Source organism: Fusarium coffeatum (genome assembly GCF_003316985.1).
Source record: "Fusarium coffeatum strain FIESC_28 chromosome Unknown BRIP53273_contig_142, whole genome shotgun sequence".
Taxonomy (NCBI): Eukaryota; Fungi; Ascomycota; class Sordariomycetes; order Hypocreales; family Nectriaceae; genus Fusarium; species Fusarium coffeatum.
In genome coordinates this window covers 82,822-104,280 of record NW_022157935.1, presented here as the reverse complement: position 1 = coordinate 104,280, position 21,459 = coordinate 82,822, and the positions used below count along the sequence as shown (strand labels likewise).

Sequence of the window (21,459 nt, the reverse complement as noted above, 5' to 3'; positions counted from 1 at the left end):
CAATTTGTGTACATAAACACTCTGGCAATCTCGATAACAACTAACTAATTATACAAATTATACAGACATAGGAGGCAAATAAAGGTCAAGACCCCCTCAATCTTGTACGGAGAGGATCTGACTGTCGCTATACATAGGAGAGAAATCAGGTGCCAAAGCACTCGTGTTCTTGACAATGGAGTGCTTGACTGTCGGGAACATAGGAAAATAGAGGAGATAAGGGTTGGTTCCCTTTTAGTCTTAGACATCGAGCGCCTGACTGTGGTGGGTATACATAGAAAAGGTTTGAGGGATCGAGTTCCTCTTACTAGAGGGATTGACTGTCGATACACCTGGCACCATCGTTCCACGATGATACTGGACCTGCCGCAATGAACTTGGGCGTGCCGATGGTTGGCGCAATAGGGAACTTGAAGATCTGTCCACTGGAGTTCTCGGAACCGTAAAGACTGCCGTCTTGCGATGCGTAGGCGGCTCCCCAAAGGTTGTCACCGGCGACATTACCATATGCCTTAAGCGTCTGCCATGTGTATGTAGTTCGGCTAAATCGACACAGAGTAGATGTGTCGCCGTTGTCGTCATACATGACTGCGTACATGTAGTCGCCGCCTCCGGGGACAAATGCCCAATCGGCACAGTTAAGAGTGTTCTTAGCAGTACCGCTCAGAATAATCTTGCCATACGTCGCTGAGCCAGGCATAAGGTCGATGGCCCACCAAGCCTCACCCTGGTTAGAGATCCAGAAACGACCTTGGTTGTCAATGTCTCCCATGTTGATGGTGCGATCGTTGGTTCGAGCGGGTAACAGAGTCCAGCCACCATCACCACCGATACGGATAAGTTGGGTACCCGTGTCGTCCATGTGCATACCGTAAATGTAGTTGTCGAACTTGTTGTAACCGATACCATTGATCCAGCCACCAGGACCGACATTGCTCTTGATAAGAGTTGTCTTACCAGTGGTGATTTCGACACGGTACAGAGCCGTCTTCTGCATAAGGTAACCATAGACATCACAGTTGAACGCTACCGTGGCCTGAGGCGCCACGGTAGACGTACTGCTAGAGCGAGACGTGGTGGAAGAGGACGTGGAACGAGGAGCAGGTGTCGCGATAACCACGGTGCCGGCATCGCCGCTGGCACCGGGAGGGAAGTAAGTAGTGTAAGGAACGGAAATCGAGGTACCGCCGTTTGTAGTAACAGTTACAGGTGGTTTCTGAACGATGACTGTACCAGGATTACCTGGCGTGCCAGGTGGTACGTATGTAGTAGCGGTGGAAGCCAGCGTGGTAGGACCGGCTGTAGTGATCGTGACGTTGTAGGGAGTGGGGAATTGGACGAGAACTGTGTCTGGTTGACCCAGGTCTGTCACAATGCGAGTAGTTGTTGTAGGCGCAGTGATCGTGCCGACTGTCTGGGTAGTTGTCACGGTAGACTTGGTCGGCACCTGTACCATGACGGTTCCAGGAAGAACTTGAGTTACAAGTGAAAGAATGTTTGGAATCGTAACTGTGATGGTAATAGGCGCCGTGGTAGTGGGCGCCGCAATGGTGGTAGAAGAATCCAGGGCGATACACCTGGCACCATCGCCTTGCAAGTTGGCGATGGATCCTCCTGGGATAGCCGTAGGGTTGGCATTGCTTCCCAAAGTGAACTTCCATGTCTGACCGAGAAGGTTCTCTTGAGCATACAGAGTGCCACCAGGACCTGCCATGACAGCGCCCCAGACGAGGTTGAGCGCTGTGAGGACGAGGTTGGGATATGTCTGGTAGCGCTCCCAAACATGAGTTGTGCGTGACCATCGAACAATGTTGGTTCGCATGAGGCCATTCTCAATGATGGAGGCCTGGACCGCGTAAAGGTAATCACCTCCACCAGGAACATAGGCCCAATCACCAACACCAGATAGAATGTTTGTAGCAGATGTACCGCTGTTGATAAGCTTACCAAAATTGGCGGACTTAGGATTCAGGTCAATAGACCACCACTTGCCTCCGCTCTCAGACACCCAAAGGCGTCCCTGCTCATCGACATCACCCATATCAAGGGTAGTCGAAGGAACAGTAAGTGGCAATAGTTCGTAAGCACCGTTGGAAGCGATGCGGATCAGCTGAGATTTGGGAGTACCTGTGAGGACACCGAGGACACCACCAACAACACCTTGGTTGATGAAACCATAGATGTAGTAGTCGAGAGGGTTGAATCCGATACTGTTGATGGCTCCCGTGGTACCAGCCAAATTGAGGAGGACACCACCAGGGCCTACACCTGATTTGATAACAGTGCGGGCACCTGTTATGAGATTAACTCGAGTGAGAGTATTGCCGAGCAGGGTTGAGATGGTGTAAGCAGAGTTGCCATTAGCATCACAGTCAAAGGTTGGACCAAAGGAAGCTTGAGGCATCTTGCTGCTGGCGCTGGTACTGGTTGCCGGTGCAGGCGCTTGAACAGTGGAAGAGGAACTTGACACTGGTACCGGTGGTACGGCAACAGGCAAAGTAGAGGAAGGAAGACCAACTGTAGGTAGACTGGCAGAAGGCAAGCTAGCAGAAGGAAGACTGGCAGAAGGCAAGCTAGCAGAGGGTAGGCTGGCAGACGGTGCACTGACTCCCGATGCAGATGGAAGATTTGCAGAAGGCAAGCTGGCCGAAGGAAGACTGGCAGAAGGTAGTCCAGCCGAAGGAAGACTGGCCGAAGGCAAGCTAGCAGAAGGTACTCCAGCCGAAGGCAGACTGGCAGATGGTGCGCTGAGAGGTACCGATGCGCCAGTCAAAGGCGCAGAGGGTGCAGAGAGCTGAGGGTCGCTCAATGAGGAGGCGAACTTCACCCCAGGAAGGTCGATGGAGCTAGGAACAGTGGCCGATGGCAGACCAGCGGAAGGAAGACTAGTTGAAGGGCCACTGAGAGGTACTGATGGCGCAGGCTTCACACCAGGGACCTCAACAAGTACAGTTCCTGGATCACCTGGGGTACCAGCGGGAATGAAAGTTGTGGTAGCCTCGGTAATGGTAGCGACTGTCTGCGTTGTAGTCACGTTGGGGGGAAGTTGAACAAGTACTGTGTTCGGGTCACCTTGTTCACCGGCTGGCATGTATGTGGTTCTAGCGCGACTGATGGTACTGACCGTCTCGGTTGTAGTGATGGTGTAGTCGGGAGGAACCTCCACAAGGACTGTGTTTGCATCGCCTTGTTCACCGGCTGGCATGTATGTCGTTCTGGCGCGGCTGATAGTGCTGACAGTCTCGGTAGTGGTTATGGTATAGTCAACAGGAACCTGTACGAGTACAGTGTTTGGATCACCTTGTTCACCGGCAGGATTATATGTAGTCCTAACTCGGCTGATTGTGCTCACAGTCTCGGTAGTGGTTACATTGTAGTCGGCAGGGACCTCTACGAGTACTGTGTTCGGGTCACCCTGTTCGGCGGCAGGGTTATAAGTTGTCCTAGCACGGCTGATTGTGCTGACCGTTTGTGTTGTGGTTATCGTATAGTCGATAGGAACCTGTACAAGAACAGTGTTGGGGTCACCCTGAGTGGCAGCTGGGTTATAGGTAGTTCTGACCCGACTGATGGTGCTGACCGTCTCAGTTGTTGTGACATTGTAATCTGGAGGAACTTGGACGAGGATAGTGCCTGGATCACCCTGTTCACCGGCAGGGTTATAGGTTGTCCTTGCCCTACTGATCGTGCTGACGGTTGCGGTGGTAGTTACATTGTATTCCGGCGGAAGATCGACGAAAACGGTACCTGGATCTCCCACAGTCGCTGGGGTTGCAAAGCGTGTAGCAGGGCGTGTAATGGTAGGGACTGTTGACGATACTGTAACATTGACGCTTGGAGGAAGTTGTACGATAAATGTGCCAGGGTCACCCTGCTCACCAGCTGGGGCAAACGTAGTTGAAGCTCGGGTGATTGTTGCAACAGTAGTAGTACGGGTGACGTTATACTCCGGTGGGACATCAACATACACGGTACCAGGGTCTCCCGGACTGCCCGGTTGAGAATACCTAGTAGCAGGCCTGCTGATTGTCGAGACGGTTTGAGTTGTTGTGACATTAGTGTCCGGTGGCATCTGGACGAGAATCGTGCCAGCGTCACCTTGCTCACCGGCTGGAACAAAGGTAGTTGATGGTTTTGTCATTGTAGCCACGGTTGTGGTTCTTGTGACATTGTACTCAGGGGGCAAATCAACATAAACAGTACCAGGATCACCGACTTCACCCGGTTTCGAGTACCTCGTGACTGGTCTGGTGATTGTCTGTACAGTCTGGGTTGTCGTCACATTAGTATCCGGCGGCATCTGGATAATAACAGTGCCAGGGTCGCCTTGTTCCCCAGCAGGAGCAAAGGCTGTGGATTGTCTTGTGATGGTCGGGACTGTTGTTGTAATAGTGACATTGTACTGCGGTGGTAGGTCGACATAGATCGTGCCAGGGTCGCCGACCTCGCCTGGCTTCGAGTACCGTGTAACTGGCCGGCTCATAGTGCTAACTGTCTGTGTGGTAGTGACGTTGTACTCAGGTGGCATCTCGATAATGACAGTTCCTGGGTCTCCTTGAGTTGCACCTGGAGCGAATGTTGTGGATTGTCTTGTGATAGTTGGGACTGTTGTCGTAATAGTGACATTGAACTCCGGGGGCAAATCGAGGTAGACAGTACCAGGGTCACCAATCTCGGCAGGCGACGAGTAACGAGTAACTGGCCTGCTAATTGTCTGAACGGTCTGAGTTGTGGTGACATTGTACTCAGGAGGCATCTGTACGAGTACTGTGCCCGCGTCGCCGTCGGTAGCGGGGGATGCAAATGTTGTGCTTGGTCGAGTGATGGTGCTGACTGTTGTAGTGATCGTAACATTGTGGTTCGGAGGCACGTCGATGAAAACAGTACCCGGATCACCCTTTGTGGCTGCTGGGACAAAGCGAGTCGCTGGACGTGAGATAGTGGGAATAACCTCAACGATAGTTGTGTTAGTCTCAGGAGGTTCCTGCACGATGACAGTACCTGGATCGCCTTGGTTTGCAGGGGGTGCATAGGTGGTAGTGGCTCGAGTGATCGTGTTGATGACTTCGGTAGTTGTAACATTTCTCGCGGGAGGCAATGCGATGATAACAGTACCTGCATCGCCCTTCGTAGCTGGCGGAGAATAGAGTGTTTGAGCAGCCGTAATCGTACCGATCTCAGTTGTCCTGGTCACGTTCCTGTCAGGCGGGAGTCTGACAATGACGGTACCTGGGTCGCCACGGCTTCCTGGTGGTGAATAGGTAGTATAGGCCTGGGTCAACGTAGGGACCTCTTCCGTGGTAGTGACGTTTCGGTCTGGAGGTGTTCCAATAATGACTGTGCCTGGGTCACCCTTGTTAACGGGAGACATATAACTGGTATATGGCGAAGTTAGACTAGCAATCTCGGTGGTGACGGTCACATTGCGATCTGGGGGTAGTTCAATAACGATAGTTCCCGGGTCGCCCTGTGCACCAGGGGAGGAATATGTCGTATACGGAGCAGTGCGAGTAGGCACCTCAGTCGTAATGGTAACGTTCCTGTTTGGCGGCATCTCCACGATGACAGTTCCTGGGTCACCCTTGTTTGCAGGGGTCGCAAATGTAGTGTATGGCTTGGTGCGGCTTGCGACCTCAGTTGTGATCGTAGTGTTACTGTCTGGTGGCATTTCCACGATAACGGTGCCTGGATCGCCCTTGTTGGCAGGGGCCGCAAAAGTAGTGTAGGGCTTAGTGCGAATGGCTACTTCGGTTGTAACCGTAACATTACTGTCGGGTGGCATCTCCACGATAACAGTACCGGGATCGCCCTTATTCGCAGGAGCGGAGTAGGTTGTATAAGGCTTTGTACGACTGGCAACCTCGGTTGTGATCGTAACATTACTGTCTGGCGGCATCTCAATAACAACAGTACCAGGATCACCTCTGTTAGCTGGAGACGAGTATCTGGTATAAGGTGCAGTTCGGCTGGCCACTTCAGTTGTAACGGTTACGTTGCGGTTAGGGGGCAGTTCAACAATAACAGTACCAGGATCCCCCTTATTCGCAGGGGGAGAGTAAGTGGTGTAAGGAGCAGTTCGGCTTGCAACCTCAGTTGTAATCGTGACATTAGAATCAGGGGGCAATCCGATGAAAACTGTACCGGGATCGCCTTGCTTAGCAGGCGACGAGTAGCTTGTGTAAGGAGACGTGATGGTGCTGATAACCTCAGTAACAGTGACGTTACGCTCCGGGGGCACTTCAACAATGATTGTACCAGGACTTCCCTTATTCGCAGGGGCTGAAAAGGTAGTGTAGGGAGCAGTTCTATCGCTGACCGTCTTGGTAGTTGTGACGTTCGAGTCAGGGGGTAATTCGACGACGACAGTACCAGGATCCCCGCGATTGGCAGGGGGAGAATATGTCGTGTATGGAGCAGTACGAGTACTGACAATGGAAGTAACAGACACATTATGATCAGCCGGAACACCGATGAAGACAGTGCCAGGGTCACCAGCAGTAGCAGGCGGCGAGTAGCTTGTGTAAGGTGCTGTAACAGTATCGTCTTGTTTTGTAACTGTCACGTTTCGCTCACCAGGAACCCCTACGACAATGGTGCCAGGGTCGTTATCATTACCAGCTGGCATGTACGTTGTATATATCGCAGTGATAGTGCTGATTGTCTGTGTTGCAGTAACGTTGAAACGGGTCGCAGAACCAGGAGTTTCGATGATAACGGTGCCATTGGCTCCACTGCTCGCAGGAGGAATATACGAGGTGACAGGACCAGTCAGTGTACTTGGACCAGGTCGATAGACGGTGACGTTTTGACCAGGTGCATCGGTAACGGATGGGTTTGGCGAGGTTGATGCAGCCTTTTGGTTCGGCATTATGATGGCGACAGTTCCTGGGTCTCCCGGTGTAGCTGGTGGGTTATACCTTGTGACGGTTACAGAACCAGAATCTGTGGCCTCGCTGGTGACAGTGACATTGTATTCCGGAGTCTCAATCAACACAGTACCAGGATCACCGGCCTCACCAGGAGGTAGATAGGTCGTAACAGCAGCTGTAACCGATGAAGCGCCTCGGGTTGTGGTGACGTTGTATGGACCAATGGGCGTCTCAATAATGACAGTGCCCGGGTCTCCAGGGCTGCCAGGCGGCGAGTATATGGATACCAAAGACGTTACTGACTTAGGAGCCTGTCTTGTAATCGTGACGTTGTAATCGGGCGTCTCGATGATGATGGTACCCGGGTCACCAGGCTCACCTGGGGGTGAGTAAGTGGTGAAAGGTGCCGTAATGGTTGATGCGCCCCGAGTAGTGGTCACGTTGTAGGCATCGGCGGGTGTCTCGACAATAACTGTACCGGGATCGCCAACCTTTCCAGGGGGCGAGTAAGTTGTGAATGCCGTAGTTGCCGCCTTGGGTCCCTGTCTTGTAACTGTGACGTTGTAGTCAGGTGTTTCGACAATGACAGTTCCTGGATCGCCAGGCTCGCCTGGAGGTGAATAAGTGGTGAAAGGCGCCGTGATGGTTGATGCGCCCCGAGTGGTGGTCACATTGTAAGCGCCGATTGGTGTCTCGATAATGACGGTACCTGGATCGCCTGGCTTACCAGGTGGCATATATGTCGAACGCAAAGCGGTAACACTCTTGGGGGCTTCTGTTGTGATGGTGATATTGTAGTCAGGGGTCTCCACGATAACTGTTCCTGGGTCACCTGGGGAAGCAGGAGGCGAGTACGTTGTCATGGTTCGGGTAATTTCAGATGGACCAGCTCTGGTGATCGTGACGTTATGGTCAGGAACCTCAACGATGATGGTTCCTGGATCAGTAGAATGAGCGGGCGGAGAATAGGTAGTGAATGGAGTAGTAACGCCAGCGGGAGCAGCTCGGGTGATGGTGACATTGCCGTGTTGGGCCAAGTTCTGATCTAGATAAACACTGGTCTGTGAAAGAACAGTTCCTGGCTCAGTTCCACTAGGCGGAATGATAATGACATTAGTTTCCGCGCCAGTGGTACCAGCGTCGCTTCCAACATCGGACTTGAGGCCGGTTCGTGTGGAAGGATCTCCCGGAATAGTGACCGTTGCACCGATGGTGACATAAGTGTCCGTATCTGTGGCGCCCTGCGACGACGCATCAGACGTATCCAAAGGCGTGTAGATGATCTTCGTTCCAGCAGCTCCATCCGAGGGTGGGATAACTTGCGTGACATTCTCGGTGGCACCTGCAAACTTGGTGTTTGGCTCAATGATGGTGAAGTCATCGCGCGAATCACTAGGTGTAAGGGTGAGAGCGTCAGGGTTGCTTGAGACGGGCGACATTGGTGTCGTAGAACCACCCATGGAGTCATTTGCAGTAGGTACTGCTGAAACTGAGGCTGGGCCAGGTGTCGACACAGGCTCCGATTGAACAGCAGTGTCTGACTTGGGAGAAGCAGGCGTCTCAATAACGACGGTTCCTGGCTCTCCCGGATTGGCAGGTGGGATATAGCTCGTGATAGGAGTATCAATTGATCCAGGGCCGGTGTATGGTCTGAAAATGGTGACATTGGGGCTTCCAGAATTGGCCGGGATGGTAATGCCAGCAGGTTCGGTTGTTGCTTGTTTCTCGGTGGGGGCGCTCGAAGCTGCCTTCGTTGAGTCGGAGTCGGAGTCGGTTGCCTGAGTCTCAATAATCACTGTTCCGGGCTCTCCAGCAGCTGTGGGAGGAACATATCTTGTGACAGGCTCTGTGATCGAACCTGGTCCAGGATAAGGTCTGATGACGGTGACATTGGGGCTTTGCGAACTGGGGGGCAAAGTAATTTCTGCGTTGGCCGTGGTAGGAGCTGGTTCATCGGAGGTTTGGGTTTCGATGATAACAGTGCCAGGCTCGCCAGGTGCAGTGGGTGGGACATATCTGGTAAGAGGCTCTGTAATGGAGCCAGGTCCAGGATAGGGTCGAATAACCGTAGTGTTGGGACTGTTGGAACTCGGAGGAATAGTGACAGCTGGCTCATCGCTGGTCTTCTGGTCCTCAGACGTGGGCTTCTCTCCAGGAGTCGTGGCCACATCGGTAGGTGTCTCGATGATGATTGTTCCAGGCTCAGTGCCAGTTGGAGGAACATAGATCGTCGTTGCTTCCTTGCCTGGACCGCCTCTGATAACAGTAACATTAGGGCTGCCGGCATGGGCGGGAATGGTGACTCCTGCATCCGAGGTTGTTTCTGCAGATCGTGCAGGAGGGGTGTCTATTATGACGGTTCCTGGATCTCCAGCTTTACCTGGGGGTGAGTATGTGGTAAAGGCACTTGGGCCTTCACGCGTGATAGTTACATTTCGTTCATCCTGGCCCGCAGGACCAGGTGTCTCGATGTAAACAGTGCCCGGATCGCCGGATGACCCGGGAGGTTGGTATCTTGTGTACGGTGCTGTAAGACTACCAGGCCCTTGGGTCATGATGGTCACGTTCCTATCGCTTTGACCAGCTGGACCGGCAGGTCCTGGGGTCTCAATGATAACAGTGCCGGGGTCACCAGATGATCCAGGAGGCTGATATCTGGTTTGAGGAGCCGTAAGAGAGGCTGGGCCATCAGTCATAACGGTCACATTCCTTCCATCATCAGCACTCATTCCAGGTTCGGGGGCAACTGTCTGGATGAAAACAGTTCCAGTCTGCCCAGGTGTTTGCGGAGGAGCGTAGCTTGTGATAGGAGTTTTGACGCCGGGTGGTGCCAGAGTGTAGAAGGTAACGTTATTGCCAGCAGGTTCCGACAAGCTACCATCTGATCCTGAGCTAGTCTCATGAGATGCTGCGGGAGTCTCAATAATAACGGTTCCAGGCTGGCCCGGTGTGCTTGGTGGCTCGTACGAAGTAACAGGAGCGGTAATAACACCTGGTCCAGGATACTCGCGGACAATAGTAATGTTCGGACTACCATTACTGGGAGGAATTGTCACAGCAGCAGCTGAAGTTGGCTGGCTCTGAGGCTGGGCTTCTGTTGTCGGCTGCTCAACGGGAGTCTCGATAATGACGGTACCCGGCTCGCCTGCTGCAGTCGGGGGGACATAGTTGGTGACAGGGGCCGTAATCGCTCCAGGGCCTGGATAAGGTCTGATGACGGTCACATTACGACTCTCGTCCTGTGACGGGATAGTGATTGCGGGTGAGGAGGGCTCGGCATTGGTTGTAGGCTCGGGGGTGGGTGTCTCAACAATCACAGTTCCCGTACCAGCCACTGGAGCAATGGTTGTAACTGTGGTTGGCTCCGTGATTCGTCCCGTGCCAGTATACGGTCTGAAGATAGTTACATAGACATCGCTGGCAGTTTGAGGCGCAAGAGTCTCAATGATAACAGTTCCTGTTCCAGAAACTGGAGCAATTGTTGTAACCGTGACAGGTCCTGTGATCTGGTCGGTGCCTGTGTATGGCCTGTAGATGGTCACAAACACATCTTCAGGGGCAGCACTTGTTGGCGCAGCTTGAGTAGCTGGCTCGGGGGTCTCAATGATAACAGTGCCTGGTTGCCCTCCAGAGGGAGCAATGGTAGTGACAGTGACAGGTGCGGTTATCACATCAGCACCAGTATGAGGCCTGAAGATCGTGACGTACTTATCATCACCAGCAGGAAGCGTCACAGGGGAGTTACCAGAATCACTGCTGGCAGCGGTCTTGGGCACTGGAGTCTCAATAATGACGGTACCAGGTTGACCATTCGCAGGTGCAATGGTAGTCAACGTCACAGGCGCTGTGATCTCCGGTGTTCCTGTGTGGGGTTGGAAAACTGTCACGTAGTTGTCATCTCCGGCAGGAATGGTCATTGGAGGGTTTGCACCCTTATTGCCAGTTTGCAGTCCGGGGGTTTCGATAACAACTGTGCCAGGTTGGCCACCCTGGGGCTCAATTGTTGTAATTGTAATAGGAGCTGTGATCTGGTCCGTGCCTGTGTGAGGTTGATAGACTGTCACGTACGAGGCTTGAGGCGATAGAGTAGGCTCAGGCATAGCTGTAACAGGTGGCTCAGAACTAGGCGTCTCGATAATGACAGTTCCGGGTTGATCACCCTTGGGCTCAATTGTTGTAACGATGACCGGGGCTGTGATTTGGTCGACGCCCGTGTGAGGTCGATAAACCGTAACATAAGAAGGCTGTGCTGCAGGACCTGAAGTCACAGGTGGCTCAGAGCCAGGAGTCTCAATGATGACAGTTCCAGGTGTATCACCTTGAGGAGGAATTGTCGTAACCGTGACGGGCTCAGTGATTCTATCAGGTCCAGCATGGGGCTGGTAGATTGTCACATAAGAAGGTTCGGCACCTGCACCTGTTGTTATAGCAGGCTCAGATCCTGGTGTCTCGATGATGACAGTACCGGGTTGGTCGCCTTGAGGTGCTACAGTTGTGACTGTAACTGACTCGGTGATCCTATCAGGTCCAGCATGGGGCTGGTAGATTGTCACATAAGAAGGTTCGGCACCTGCACCTGTTGTTATAGCAGGCTCAGATCCTGGCGTCTCGATAATAACAGTACCGGGTTGATCGCCCTGGGGAGGAACTGTCGTAACCGTGATGGGCGCAGTAATTCTGTCAGGGCCAGAATGCGGCTGATATACCGTGACGTAGGTCGGCAGAGAGGCGGGATCTGGAACCTGAAGGGCCGATCCGGGGGTTTCAATGATCACAGTTCCAGGCTGGTTACCTTGAGGTGCCACGGTAGTAACTGTAACAGGTGCAGTGATACTATCTGGGCCAGAATGGGGACGATAAGAAGTGGTGTAAGTCGCTTGAGCACCACTGGTAGAAATGACCCGAACGCCGGGAGTGTCGAAAACGATAGTGCCTGGCTGGTCGCCTTGTGGTTCGATCGTAGTTCTTGCTCGAGGCTCAGTCATGTCATCCGTGCCAGTGTATTCTTCATAGACTGATGTATATGAGGGAGCTGGGGGTGTTGTAGTGACAGGGGGCTCTGATCCAGGAGTCTCTACAATCACAGTACCAGGCTGGTCACCAGTGGGAGCGATGGTCGACACTGTGACTGGAGCGGTGATTCTGTCGGGTCCTGTGTGAGGGCGGTACACGGTCGCGAAAGGAGCCTGTGCCTGGACAACAACCGTTCCTGGCTGGTCACCTTGGGGAAGGATAGTGGTAGCAGTGATAGGTGCGGTGATCTGATTAACGCCAGTGTAAGGAACTGTAGTAGTGACGTAAGAAGGAGGTGTTCCAATAACCATAGTACCGGGCTGGTCTCCTTGAGGAAGGATAGTGGTGATCGGCGTTGGGCCAGAGATTGAATCTGCTCCGGTGTATAGCGTGGTAACCGTGACATAAGATCCAAGAGTTCCTACAACAACAGTTCCAGGCTGATTTCCCTGGGGAGGGATCGTAGTCAGAGGGACTGGGCCTGTGATAACACCAGTACCGGTATACAAAGTCGAAATGGTCGCATAAGCACCTTGGGTTTCGACAATGATAGTACCAGGCTGATCGCCTTGAGGGGGGATAGTTGTCACGGTAGTTGGCTCAGTCAGCATCTCCGTTCCAGTGTAAAGATTTGTGATCGTAACGTAAGAGGGCGCTGGTGGTGTAGTAGTCACTGCGGGACCTGCGCCGGGTGTTTCGACGATGATTGTACCGGGCTGGTCTCCAGATGGAGCAATTGTTGAGACTGTCACTGGACCTGTAATCTGGTCTGGTCCAGTGTGGGGGCGATAAACAGTCACGAACGGAGCCTGGGTTTCATAAATGACTGTTCCAGGCTGTCCACCTTGAGGGGAGACAGTAGTGACAATGGGTGTTGTAATCTGATCGCTGCCGGTGTAGGGTCTCGTGACCGTAACATACGAAGGAGTGGTGGCAGCCGTGTCGAGAGGCGCTTGCCCGGGGGTCTCGACGATCACTGTACCGGGTTGGTCGCCCTGAGGAGGAACAGTAGTTGTGATCGGTTCATTGATCGTTTCTGTGCCAGTGTAAAGTCTAGTGATGGTTACGTACGAAGCAGGGGGAGGGGCAGACGTCACGGGAGGCGCTTGCTGTCCCGGAGTCTCAATGATAACTGTACCAGGTTGGCCGTTAGCAGGCTCAATAGTCGTGATGGTGACAGGTTCGGTGATTCTGTCTGTGCCCGTATGGGGTTGATAGACCGTGACATAAGAGGCAGCGGGGCCAGCAGATGTTGTCATTGGTGGTAGGTCCTGGTCCGGTGTCTCAATTATCACAGTTCCAGGCTGACCACCGCTGGGCTCAACGGTAGTTATGGTGATTGGAGCCGTGATCTTATCAGGGCCAGTATGCGGACGATAGACCGTGACATAGGTAGGAGTTGCTTGAGGAGCAGAACCGGTAGCTGAATCTGCGGGAACGGGAGTCGAAGCAGGCTCAGATGCGACAGGGGTCTCAATGATAACGGTGCCAGGCTGGCCGTTGGCTGGGGGAATAGTCGTAAGAACGACAGGTCCAGTGATGATATCAGTTCCAGTGTGTGGTTGGAAAACGGTCACATAAGACTCATCGGGTCCAGGAGGTAGAGTAACGGTAGGGTTGGGACCAGGCGTCTCTGGATCCGGAGTCTCGATTATTACTGTTCCCGGTTGGCCACCTGCAGGTGTAATAGTGGTGACTGTGACCGGGGCAGTAATAACGTCCGTGCCAGTGTGAGGTCGGTACACAGTGGTGTACTGTTCACCTGGTGCGGGATCGACAGTAACTGGAGGAATGACAACCTTACCCCCAGTTTCAAGTCCAGGCGTCTGGATGATGACTGTGCCTGGATTGCCGTTCGAAGGCTCGACAGTTGTGACTGTGATAGGTTGATCGATCTTACCAGGTCCAGGATAAGGTTGATAAACTGTGACATAAGTAGCACCTGGACCAGCCGGGGCAGTGCTGGCAGCATCATTGCCTGGAGTTGCAGGCATAGGAGTCTCGATAATGATAGTCCCGGGCTGGCCATTTGTTCCCTCAATGGTGCTGGTCAGAGGGGCTGTAATGGTCTCAGTGCCTGTGTAAGGTCTGTATACCGTTACGTACGAGCTATCGGGGCCAGGAGGAACTGTGGTAGTAGCACCAGTATCCGGAGTCGTAGGCACAGGAGTCTCAATGATGACAGTTCCGGGCTGACCATTCGTGCCCTCAATGGTACTGGTGACAGGCGTTGTAATAGTCTCAGTACCGGTGTATGGTCTGTAGACTGTTATGTACGAGGCACCGGGGCTGGGAGGGACAGTCGAAGGCGGTCCCAAAGCTTTGTCGGATGAAGTTGGAGTCTGAGCCATCGGCCCGGGCGTCTCGATGATGATAGTTCCTGGTTGACTGTTGACACCTTCAATAGTAGTCACTGTCACCGGGGCCGTGATAGAATCTGCGCCTGTATGAGGTCTATACACCGTTACATAAGAGTTATTCGGGCCAGGTGGGATGGTGACTGGTGCTCCGGTGCTCTGCTCCGTCGTGGAAGGGGCCTGAGCAGCAGGTGTTTCAATGATAATGGTTCCCGGCTGGCCGTTCTCACCCTGTATGGTGGTCACAGTAACCGGAGCCGTGATAACATCAGCTCCTGTATGAGGTCTGTAGACTGTCACATAGGAGTTCTCAGGGCTAGGAGGGATAGTCACAGGCGCATTATCACCAGCTTGGGTTGAAGTAGTGGCCTGGTCAGCGAGTGTCTCGACAACAATCGTTCCGGGCTGTCCATTCGCAGGAGGAATGCTGGAGACAGTGACGGGTCCAGTGTAGGCACCTGTACCGGTGTAAGGCTTGAAGATCGTGACGTAGCCATCATTACCTTGAGCTGAAGTGATAGCCGGTGCAGGAGCAGAGCTTGTCTCATCTGCAGTGGCTTGGGGGGCGGGTGTCTCAATGATAACCGTACCAGGCTGTCCCGAAGTACCAGCAACGGTGCCAACGGTGCGAGGAGCAGTGATAGTTCCAGGCCCGGGGAAGGGTCTATATACCGTCACATACCCACCGTTATCGGCAGGAATAGTGACGGCAGAAGCACTGGTTGTCCGCGCCTCAGTAGATGATGCCGAGGATGCAGGAGCAGGAGTTTGGATAATAACTGTGCCAGGTTGGTCATTGGTTGGCGCAATGGTAGAAACGGTGACAGGCTCAGTTATGGTGCCTGGTCCGGGATATGGTTGGTAAACTGTGACATATCCATCTTGGCCTTGAGGAATGGTAACTGGTGGGCTGTCTGTGCTAGCTGGCTGGGACTCAGGTCCTGGAGTCTCAATGATCACAGTACCCGGCTGTCCTCCCGAAGGTGCAATGGTAGTGACAGTAATGGGTGCAGTGAGTGGGGTGCCAGTGTGTGGCCTATACACAGTGACATAGCTGTTATCATCCGCTGGAATAGTGACAGGAGGCGAAGAAGTAGTCGGTGCAAATTTAGTGTTAACCTCGAGAGTAGGCGTCTCAATAACAATTGTTCCTGGTTGATCTCCAGAGGCTGTGACAGAAGTGATTGTGATAGGCTTATCAATGTTGCCTGGGCCTGGGTATGGCTTATAGACCGTGACGTACGGGTTGTTGCTACCAGTGGGCACTGTAACAGGGCCTGACTGGGTGTCCGTGGGAGCGTCAGGGTTGGGGGTCTCGATGATAACGGTTCCAGGCTGCCCAGAAGCAGGAGATTGAGTGTAGGTCACTGGAGTTGAGATCTTCCCTGGGCCAGGGTAAGGCCTGAATATGGTAACGTACGAACCAGTCGGCTCTGGGGGTATAGTAACGGGCGGAACAGAGTCACCACTTGTGGGAGTTGAAGTAGGTTCGTTTGTGGGTTGCGTCTCAATAAAGACGGTGCCAGGCTGGCCGTTCGCCGGAGCTTGTGTCAAGGTAATTGGTGCAGTAATAGTACCAGGACCTGGGTATGGTCGGTAAACCGTGACATAAGTATCAGCATTAGAGCTGGCTGGCGCAGGAGTCTGAATGAGAACGGTCCCCGGCTGCCCAGCAGATGGTAGCTTTGTGATGGTAATGGGGGCTGTGATAACACCTGGCCCAGGGAATGGCGTGTACATGGTGATATAGTTGTCTGTGGTCAACGCAGGGGACTGAGACTGAGCTGGAGTTTGAGCACCCGGTGTCGTGATGAAAACAGTGCCTGGGTTACCACCCGCGGGTGCCTGCGTACTAGTGATAGGCGCAGTAATCACACCAGTGCCTGTATATGGAAGGAAGACTGTCACATAATCGCCAGAACGTTGTGCACTGGTAGAGGCACCCTGCTCAGAAGTCAAAGGCGCAGGCGTTGTGATGTAGACAGTACCAGGCTGGCCATTTGCAGGTAATTGAGTGCTAGTGATTGGGGCCGTGATGACTCCTGGGCCTGGGAAAGGCAGGAATACGGTGACGTAGCCATCTGTACCAGCAGAAGTACTTGTAACGCCATTTTGCTGATTTGATGTGTCCAAAGCCGCGGGAGTAGTAACGAAGACGGTACCGGGCTGGCCGTTGGCAGGCGCCTGTGTACTAGTAATTGGTGCGGTGATGACTCCAGTACCAGTGTAAGGCATAAAGACCGTCACGTACCCATCTACACCCGATGTGGTGCTAGTCTGAGCATTTGCCTGCTTAGGAGTCGAAAACGCCGGTGCAGGAGTAGTAACAAAGACAGTACCAGGCTGGCCGTTGGCAGGTGCCTGGGTACTGGTAATCGGTGCAGTAATAACTCCAGTACCAGTGTAAGGCATGAATACCGTCACGTACCCATCCCCACCTGATGAAGTGCTTGTCTGAGCATTTGCCTGCTTGGGAGTGGAAAAGGCTGGCACAGGAGTGGTGATAAAGACAGTACCAGGCATGCCACCAGAAGGCGGCTGCGTGCTGGTGATGGGCGCAGTGATCTCGCCCGGTCCCGGATAAGGGATGAAAACTGTCACATAACCATCTGTACCCGACGTAGTACTTGGCAGGTTCTGCTGGGGTGTGGTTTGGGCAACAGGCACTGGGGTAGTGATGAACACAGTTCCTGGGTTTCCACCCGATGGTGCCTGTGTACGTGTGTAGGGCTGAGTGATAACGCCAGGGCCGGTATAAGGAAGATAGACGGTCACATAACCATCAGCGCCTTGAGTGGTGCTTGGCTCAGGCAGAGGAGTGGTGGTTGCTGGCAGAGGCGCAGGAGTAGTAATAAACACAGTTCCAGCGTTGCCACCTGAAGGAGCCTGGGTTCTTGTGTAGGGCTGAGTGATCACGCCAGGGCCGGGGAATGGAAGGAACACTGTTACATAGCCGTCTGTTCCCTGTGTCGTACTGGGCTGAGGTAAAGGTGTTGTCGTGGGATTTTCCGAAACAGGAGTCTGAACAACAACTGTACCAGGTCGGTCACCAGAAGGAGCAACCTCTGTGATGGTGATGGGAGTAGTGATGATTCCGGGGCCAGGGAACGGCTTGAATACTGTAACGTAGTTGTCGTTGCCAGTAACCGTTGTTTCCGGGGCGCTTGTCGTTGGGACGAACTTGACTGGTGGCGGGGTCTCAATGTAGACAGTTCCAGGTCCTGTTCCGGATGCAATCACCGTAGTGGTAAAGATAGCAGTGATCACGCCAGTACCGGTATACTGCTCCGTCACTGTAACAAAGCCATCTGGTCCTGTAACTTGAGATGAGGTAGGTTGCACCTTCACCGGTGGAGGAGTCTCAATTACGACAACGGTTGTTGGCTGACCACCCGGAGCGGTCGAAACAACAGTCTTTGTAACTGTAGTACTAACGTCTACACCTGGGGTGTAGATGGTTGCAGTACCTCCAGGTCCAGTGGCGGTAACAGTGATTGGGCCTTGTGTCTCGATTATAACAGTTCCTGGTTGGCCGTTGGAACCACTAATAGTTGTGACTGTAATAGGCTCGGTAATCGGTTCGCCCGTGTGCGGTCGGTAGACCGTTGTGTATCCACCAGGAGTATCGGGCTGGACAGTTACTGTCGCACCTGGAGCAGTCTGAGTGACAGTCTGGGCCGGTGGGGCTGGAGTCTCAATAATGATGGTTCCAGGCTGACCGTTCGACGGGGACTGCGTAATGGTGATAGGCACAGTAATTGGATCTCCAGTGTGAGGTCGATAGATTGTCACATAAGGGTTGTTCTTGCTGGGAGGAATGGTAATCTGTTGACCACCTGGCTCCGCTGAAGTGACTGCGTTCTGGCCCTTGGGGGTCTCGAAGGGCGTTTCCACGATGATCGTTCCAGGTTGACCGCCACTAGGAGGGACAGTGATTGTGATAGGCTTGTTGATGGGGCTGCCAGAGTGAGGTCTGTAAACAGTCACATAAGGGCTGTCACCACCAGCGGGAATAGTGATGGGTCCACTACCGGGGGCGGAGGTGGTGGGAGCAGGTGTCTCAATAATGATTGTGCCTGGCTGGCCATTCTGTCCTGGTTGGGTGAGGGTAATAGGGACATAGATGGGATCACCACTATGAGGACGGAACACGGTGACATACTGGCCACCAGGGGCGTTGGTAATGGTAAAAGGGTCATCAGAACCTCGAGTAGTTTGACCACCAGAGCCAACAGGAGTCTCGATGATGACCGTTCCTGGTTGACCATTGCTGGGAGGAATCGTGATTGTGGTGGGCACGTTGACCGCGTTTGTTCCAGTAGGGCCCCTAATGACTGTGATGAAGGAACCATCTGCACCAGCAGGGATGGTAATCTCACCACCACCAGGTTGGGGAGCAGGAGTCTCAATGACAATCGTGCCTGGCTGGCCGTTGCTGGGGGGGATTGTAATGGTCGTGGGTGCTGTGATAATCCCCGTGCCAGAAGGCGGTCTGACAATGGTGACATAGCCACTGCCAGGATCGGACGGAAGAGTAATAACTGACTGTCCAACACGGACGGCCGGTGTCTCAATAATGACCGTTCCGGGGTTTGTACCAGTTGGTGGGATAGTGTAAGTCACGGGCTCAGTGATCTCATCAGATCCAGCATGAGGTCGTAGAATAGTAGAGTAGGGGCTATCACCACTGGGTGGGATAACCTGGGGCTGGTTCTCGGGCGAGTTACCACCCTGGCTACCACTGCCACCGGTCGGGCTCGAGGAGCCACCAGGTGTTTCAATGATAATGGTTCCATCTTGAGTTCCTGATGTAGGAACAAGGCGAGTGATGGGTGTTGAGATCGGAACAGCGCCGGTGTATTCCCTGACGATGGTGGTGTAGTGGCTGTCGCCACTGGGAGGAATCGTAAGGGCACCGCCAGGGATCTGGTTGCCTGGCGGAACTTGGACGATAACTGTGCCCTGATCACCTCCGGCACCAGCAACAGTTGTAACTCGGGCCTCGGTGATATACTCAGTTCCGGTGTAGGTCTGAATAACCAAAACGTTGGATGTGCTGCCACCAGCATTGCCGCCGACACCTCCAGCACCACCGCTAACGCCTGCGCCGGCACCAGGAGTGCTTGGTGGCACGTCTTCCCATGGTGTTTGAATGACAACTGTGGCCGAAGCACCTCCAGCCGCAGGAATTGTCCTTGTGGCTTCACCGGTAATACCAACACCGCTTGGCAAAGCTGAGATAACTGTCGCTGTCGGGTGGTCGTTCGAAGGTGGAATAGTCAAGGCACCGGCTTGGCCCGATGAGAAAGACGAATAAGCGGAACCAGGCACGTCGACGATGATAGTGCCAGGCTTGGTTCCTGTGGGCTCAGCAATTGTGATTTCTTGGTTCGTGGTAGCGTCGGCGCCACCAGTATAAGCTTGAATAATTCTCTCGTAGGGGTCGTCGCTCGTGGGCGCAATCGTAATCCTTGGGTGTGGAAGAAGCGTGACAGGGAAGAGTTGTCCTCCAGGACGTGTGTATGTCTCGACTATAGCTTCGCCACCGACCATATGAGTGACGGTGGCTGCATCGATTAGACTCGCATCGAATAATCCTTGGCCTTGGTTCCCTTGATTTCCTTGATCTCCAGCGTTTACAGTATCACCGGTATCACCAGCACCTCCAGCTTCTCCCGACAGTGTGGTCACTGCGTGCTGAATGAGAGACTCTGCAAAACCAGTTGCAATACGCATCGCTGCATCTTCAATTCCATCTTGGGCCTTAACGGCGAGAATGAGTGTAGAGGCTAGCAGCCCTCGTGACAACCACATGGTGCAAGTTGTCGCCAAAGACGTAGCTAGCAAGTTAGTTTGGTGTTGAAGAAAATCCGTATGGGGCTTTCAAACTTCATTCCCGAGGTGCCATGATCGTTTATAAGAACTTCAGAGATGGGCACGATCACCTAGCATGGCCATATCGTGTGGCTTCATCCTCCACTCCCACCGGCCTGTCTGTTTTCGTCGCTATTAGAGTTGCCATGGTTCACAGGTGCGCTATCTCCACGATAGGCTGTTCTCGCCCACACGACCGCATTCTCTAAGGGCACTCCCGAAAACGCTCCAGACAAGCCAGGAATGTCATCATGAAGCTGGGGACTCATGTTGCTCGCGGAGGCTTTTCGTGACGATCTCTGCCAGCTTGCTTGTGTGGAGAGTCAGGTCCGAAGAATGTCGCCCTGTATGGGACCTGCATGCAATGAGTCGTGATTGGGCCATGTCTTAGAGATCTTGGATCTAATCGATTTAGAGCTATTGACTGGAACGCGCCGGACCGATCGGGACAGAGATCCTAGGCTAGGCGTAGATCGCGGGCCTGGGGGATGCCCCGGTCTTTTTGCGTTTGTCTTGGGTGAGATCGGCTACAGCAAGGCGCAAGCGCCACATGCGCCACACATCATCCACCTCACTAAGGCCTCGTGGGGAGCTGTCGATGGTCCAGGCACCGCGTGCGTTTATTCGCGATCTGGACTAAGCACTTCCACGTTAGTTTATTAGAGTTGCCTTTTCTTTTACAGTTTGCATTTGGGCCTGAATGCCAAGCCCCTTCACTCTAACCTTTTGCGGCTGTTTTATATCATTCTCAATCAGATTACTTACTTTCATTCGATAGACAGCGTCATAAAACGGAGTTTATCAATATGATAGAAGTAAGTGATTGGTTGATATCCGGGTCAGGCACAATCTTGAGAAAACTGTAACGCGACACTTACCAGAAAAGGCTATCAGATGAATTCCTTACCATTGACATCGAGCACGTTGGTTCCATCACAATACCTACCTCTACTGAGAATCACCGATCCCAGTATGCCTTCATTTCCCCAGACCATCGTTGATGGATGACGTCCAGGATTGACGATCGCACCCATGCTGGACTCTGAAAGTTGGGTCCAAGGAACGTGATCGTCAGGTTAACCGCTTGAATCCGGTGTGCTTGTCAAAGACATTTGCGTTCTAGCATCTTTGTTCCTCTGGTTTATGGCTGAGTCACATAGGATTGTTTCATTTCCCATAATAGTCTTGTTCAACATCTCGATCACACCCCTTGTCTCGGTCATGGATTATATCCGATCCAGGCTTACTGTATTCTCGAGTGGCACATCTCGCCCGTTGACAATGACATTATTCATATGTGGCAACTAGCTTATTACAAATTGACTCCACGGAATTGCCAGGTACTG

At 53.1% G+C, this 21,459-nt stretch overlaps 1 protein-coding gene across 1 annotated transcript; it reads right to left on the bottom strand.

Annotated features, from left to right (window-relative positions):
- Window positions 1–307: 307 nt before the first annotated feature.
- On the bottom strand, window positions 308–20,053 carry FIESC28_06571 (uncharacterized protein; the record flags this gene model as incomplete). The annotated part of the gene is made up of 2 exons (XM_031160714.1): window positions 308–5,133; window positions 5,173–20,053. 2 exons carry the CDS (start codon window positions 20,051–20,053, stop codon window positions 308–310), a joined length of 19,707 nt encoding a protein of 6,568 aa, XP_031015092.1.
- Between the last annotated feature and the right edge of the window lie 1,406 nt (window positions 20,054–21,459).